The sequence below is a fragment of the Aspergillus saccharolyticus genome, assembly GCF_003184585.1.
Source record: "Aspergillus saccharolyticus JOP 1030-1 unplaced genomic scaffold BP01scaffold_58, whole genome shotgun sequence".
NCBI lineage: Eukaryota > Fungi > Ascomycota > Eurotiomycetes > Eurotiales > Aspergillaceae > Aspergillus > Aspergillus saccharolyticus.
In genome coordinates, this window is record NW_020290668.1 from 124,989 (window position 1) to 130,563 (window position 5,575).

At 38.5% G+C, this 5,575-nt stretch overlaps 3 protein-coding genes across 3 annotated transcripts; all 3 read left to right on the forward strand.

The window, feature by feature from the left end:
- Positions 1-670: 670 nt before the first annotated feature.
- Positions 671-823, forward strand: BP01DRAFT_307227 (uncharacterized protein; the record flags this gene model as incomplete). Its single annotated transcript, XM_025572277.1, has 1 exon — positions 671-823. A coding segment is annotated over one exon (153 nt), but the record flags the coding sequence as incomplete, so codon positions are not given.
- Positions 824-2,452: 1,629 nt separating this feature from the next.
- Positions 2,453-3,274, forward strand: BP01DRAFT_369563 (uncharacterized protein; the record flags this gene model as incomplete). Its single annotated transcript, XM_025576558.1, has 5 exons — positions 2,453-2,471; positions 2,516-2,544; positions 2,634-2,696; positions 2,908-2,947; positions 3,123-3,274. 5 exons carry the CDS (start codon positions 2,453-2,455, stop codon positions 3,272-3,274), a joined length of 303 nt encoding a protein of 100 aa, XP_025426862.1.
- Positions 3,275-4,278: 1,004 nt separating this feature from the next.
- BP01DRAFT_360925 (uncharacterized protein) lies at positions 4,279-5,369 on the forward strand. Its single transcript, XM_025576017.1, has 3 exons — positions 4,279-4,646; positions 4,701-4,864; positions 4,921-5,369. Exons 1-3 carry the CDS (start codon positions 4,484-4,486, stop codon positions 5,164-5,166), a joined length of 573 nt encoding a protein of 190 aa, XP_025426863.1. The 5' UTR covers positions 4,279-4,483; the 3' UTR covers positions 5,167-5,369.
- The last annotated feature ends 206 nt before the right edge of the window (positions 5,370-5,575 follow it).

The following is a 5,575-nucleotide window of genomic DNA, read 5'->3' on the forward strand; positions in this document are numbered from 1 at the left end:
TGTTCTAATTAGGACAGGATAGCTACTGTGATCAGTAACTTCTTATAGTTATCTCTTATCCTTAAAAATTGCTGTCTATAACCTTTGACATGCAAGATTCTTTATATAGGGGGCTATACTTAAAGCATTATATATTGTAGCTGCAGAATATGAAGATAGAGTATAAATAATTCTATCTATTATCTCTCGAGATAAGAAGTAAGAATGATTTTTGGTTATATTATATATTAGTATAAGAGAGGCCTTATTCTCTACTTTTCTTATCTACTGTTTATATATATAATATGTCCTTATTTAAATACTAGTGTATTATATAGTATTACAGCTACTAGTCTAGGACTAGCTACTTTCTACTTCTCTCTATCACTCTATATATATATCATCTTATATTATCAGAATCTCATGTTCAGAGTATATGAAAGAATTATATTAGATTATGTCTAGATTACCACCTTTATTATATTCTATTAGAGAGGAGATCAGGCCCTTAGATTACTAAGTATTCTACTTTGGAGGTATAATATCTAATATCAAGCGACTTTTATCACGACTATAATAGTTAAAGTCCCTATACTAGAGTAAAGATAAATAGATTAAGGACTTATTCTATAAGATCAGCTATCTTAAAGTAGAACTTATATAGAATAAAGAATCTAAATATGTCTTATAACAATTTCAAGAGCAGATCTATTTTTTATTCTATAAGATTGAGGAGTATCTTATCCAGGTTAATACTTATCTTAAAGAATCTAAGAAGAATTACTTAAGCCTATGGGGGATTAGTGGGGATGACAGAGATAATAAGAAAGTTAATATGATTTGAATTTCATCAATCTATCATCTTGCGCATTTCTATATTAGGGTAAGTTTTTATTTTATACATCTAGTCTACTTATTAGAAGCTGAGATTTGTTAATTATAATATAGAAGCTTGGTTGGAAAGTTTATTAAGATGGTCATTATTATGATTCAGAATTAGCAATATTATTATACATTCGTACTGAATATAAAGTTATAATCCCGACTTATGTTATGGATAGATACAATAGTGAGGGCATTGTATACCGGCCTTCCGGATACTGGTGTCACCACCTATACTCTTTAATTGTTTCAGCAATCCTAGCATGAAACAATACTAAGCCAGTAAACCCGACCGTTGCTTTATTTAAGCTGACATGGCTCACCTGGCTAACATGGCGTATCTGGCTCACCTGGCTCACCTGGCTTATCTGGCTTCGCCTGGCTGACGTGGCCTACCTGGCTCACCTGGCTGACATGGCTCACCTGGCTAACATGGCTTATCTGGCTTCGCCTGGCTGACGTGGCCTACCTGGCTCACCTGGCTGACATGGCTTATCTGGCTCACCTGGCTGAAGTGGCTTTCCTGACTTATCTGGCTCTTCTGGCTTTTCTGGCTCTTTTACCTTGTCTAGCTCTGGTAGTTCTTCTGATTCACTCACCAACTGCTGCATGTTCACAATGAAGTTTAGTAGGAATCAATGTTCCTTTTGCTCCTATCTACTAAGATCAGTGGTTCGCCAGCGACACTTTATAAGATACAACTATGCAGAAGAATGGCATCTATATTCTAGTTACTATAAAAAAATTCAGGTGCGCAACTTTAGACTTCATTAAGTATTATACAGAAAGATAGCAAATAAAAATTATAGCTACTGTAGTACACTGTCTGCTTTGGCATCCCAGTATCTAGTATTGATCCGCACAACCGAGCATCCGTCAGAACAGATTCCCTGGAGAGATGATCAAGGAAATACTTCTATTAATATTATAACCTATGATGACGTGATTATCTAAATATAATATAAATATACTACTTTACAATCGGATTTTATACTACTTATTGAGAAATTATATAAATTTAGAGCTATACTTATGAGTTGCTGTCCTATATCTAGTAATGTATTACTGCATCGATCCGTGATACCTAAGTCTTGAGATGCTCCAGCTCTTAATAGTCCCCTAATAGTTAAGCCCCAGACCCTTTCTACTTATTCTAGTCCAGGGATTTAAAAAAATAGTAATCCTCTTTCATCTGGCATCGACGCTGTATTATCTTCGAAACCCTTTGATACTAGTATACTTACCAATCACTCGGTGCCTTAAGATAAAGACAAACCCTAATATAGCATAGACTTCAGATATTTCTAATTTTTATTTAGATACTGAGATGCCTGATTTGAATAATAATAAGAATAAAATTAATACTCTAGAATCAGTAAACTCCTAACAAGCCGGTCTAGATGAGAAGCTGAGTAATCTAGATATTAGAATTCAGAAAGAAGAGAAGTTTAGTAATAATTAGATAAGTATAAGCAGTTCTATTACTATAGCTTACAGTAATTATAATAAATAGTAAGGAAAGATAATAACTTTATTCTAGAGGCCTAGAAGAAGACTTTAGAAAGGATTATCTAAGATAAGGTCTAAGAATATGTGTATTAAACCGCAAGGTGAGAGTTCTTAAAGTCTTTTGAATAATACTAACTATCTCTAGGTAATCACCGAGCTGTGATGAGACTACTAGTAAATATTAAAGACTCTGTTAATTTAATAATATATACTGATAGTTAGTCTATCTAATTAGGAACCAGTGTAGATACTAACTTTACTAGATAAGCCTGTCAACAAAGGAGTCTCGCCCTGTTACCAGATATCTAATGAGGATTTGCGTACCTGTAAGCCAGGATAATAGCTTAATAATAATATTATCTATGTATACTTGTCTTTGCTCAAAGATTATACAAATTTGACTGGGTATATTACTTATTATATTCTTGATTCTTTCTTCTTCACCCTCAACCTGGAATAAGACTATTCGGGAGTTAGTTAGAAGGGCTTGTAGATACTATTAGATATTAATATTATTCTTATACCTATTTATATTAGATAATACTAGACCCTGGTTGTTCTGCATCCTCGTACTTGGGTGATTCAAAGATACAACTTTCTTCATGGTCTTAGGGACAACCATGTTCATTAAATTTAAAAGTGGCTGGATATAGAGTATAAGAGCGGGGCTGGTTTAGAATAGATTATTAGAGATTATATCTCCCCACAGTAAGATAATAGTAATGATTATAGTGTCTTTGTCCTTGCAACAGCAAGGTCAGTAATCATGAGAACAGCTCTGGACTACAACACGGATGTCATTGCTATGATAAGAAAAAAGATTGTTGAGGAACTTAAGGAGAACCTTCACAGTGCCAAGGTTCAGTTGGAGCTCTTTGAGTTCGAAAGTCTTTATGAAAATTAAAGCGTTTTAATACAGTGATTCTCGAAATCGGTCTGACCTATAGCCACTTGATAATTGTTTTCCAGCCCCACTGCCAAGAAGTTAGTTTGAATATTATATTGAACCCACCCCATTTAAATGAGGGCGGCAGTAGCTTTCATAATTTACAAAACATGAAACGCGTAAGGTACCGTACGAAGTTATGCGTTTACTAGATAAATGCCTTATGCAGCTGCCTAAGTCCGATGTCCCTCAATACAAGACGCTGGTGAAATTGTTGGATACACTATAATTAGAGGCTGCAGATCGACGGAATTTAAGAACATATTTCATCCTTGGTTTGCTCGGCGATGGCTTAACCTACTATAACACTGCTGGGTGGAAACCGGGCAACAACTAATAAGGTCCTGTGAACAACTGTTCGACTGTATCGAGTTCTATCTTTTGGCTGGGGCCCCGGTGAACCCATGAGTACCCCATTATGAGACCAAAATAAGAATGTCATCATGACGCGAAATTAGAGTTTCGTGCGAAGAGGCCTACAACCCAAAAAAAGGGTCTGACCCGGCTCTATTTAGTGTTTGCGGAATGGTGTGGGCTGAGTGATCAGTTGACTTCATTCAAACCGCAAATCTAACCTGGGTTCGCGCTACATTATTGTTGAATTAAGATTACTTCTTTCCATCTTTGGTTACTTATGCTAGTTATTGGCTCTGGTTTATGCAGACTTCTGACAATCTAGCCTCATTCGATAAATGGTCTCCCACGCTTTCAACATGACATAAAGCGCCTAGAACAGGTACCAGTTATTATCTTGTCATCAGAATACTAAAGTCAATTCTGAGTGATTTAACAGGTGTGACTGCTGATGTCTGACCTCACTTTCTTTAACCTATTCAGAATCGATGACGAGAGATGATGATGGAAGCCGAGTACATATAACAGACCCATTTGTATCTATACGGTGCATAAATAGTTGAGCAGGTGCAATGAAAGTGTTGGTTATATTCACCCTACTGACCCTGTATCATTCTATTCATTTGCCTCCAAATTATCCAAACTCGCGACGAAACGGGTGCCATGGCTTGTGAGTTATAATCTTCGCGGCCGACCTATATGCAGTCTAGATGATGACGCCCTCGACTTCCAGATAAACGCTTTACTGAACCCCAGCTCGATACCATAATCTCCATCATTCAGTTTGCCTCTGGAAACCAAGATGTCCTGGGCATGCATGCAGGCCTTGCCTGGGGGATCAACAAATTCCAGATCGCCTATATTCTAGCAACGGCTGAGTGGGAATCTAAATTCAGCCCTATCGAAGAGATTGGAGGGAAGAATAAACCTTACGCTCCCTATTATGGCCGCGGCTATGTGCAGATTACCCACAAGGGTGGGTTGGCATCCTTTGGCAGGTCATGACTTACAATGCTAACTCTTTGCATAGAAAACTATGATAAGTATAGCAAGTTGCTTAGTCTGGACATGGTCACCCACCCTGAGATTGCTCTCAGACCTGATGTATCTCTTGTTGTTATCGTGCATGGGATGTCCAAGGGTAGCTTCACCGGCAAGAAGCTCGGCGATTACATTACAGATTTTGATCACAAGGTACAATCAGCTAAACTTCCATTTAGGCAGAGCAGCTAAAGAAGGGGCCTATACAGGATTACATCAATGCCCGCCGGATCGTTAATGGACTTGACAGGGCGGCCGAGATTGCTGCCTTCGCCACGTTCTGGGAGGGTGCTCTATCTGGGGTTAACAGCATTGGCAGCGACCCTGCTCCCCGTCTCCTCTTCCTCAAACCGCATCTTGGTGAGCTGTCCGACGGCACGGAGGCCGATCCCAGGACCAATCAAGGTCTAGAGCCTAGTGAAGCCATCAAGTGTCCTCCAGGGGTGCAATATTGATTGAGGAGAGAATCGTTTGACTACCACGATTGGTCGTTCCGTAGACATCAGAGACTGAATAATAGCGGGTATTCTTGGCAAAAAGAATACGGTCATTACAAGAAGTCGAATAGCGGATGCTTTATGATAATCAGTATAATATAACACGAAACCAAGACCTAATATGGGCAAGTGCGCTTGGGTGGCACAGGGAAAAAGCCGAGGGTTTTATTTCTCGAGCGTCTCGATAACCATATTCCAGGCCATAGGCTGAGAGACAGTGGAATATACAGTCGATGATGATGATGATTCATACGCTGACCCCTCGCCTAAGGCTACATGCAGGATCCACTATCTATACTCTCTATGTATATCTTTGAACGTGAACTATTACTTTTCTGACGAACTTGGAGCCTCGTCAAGGCCTATG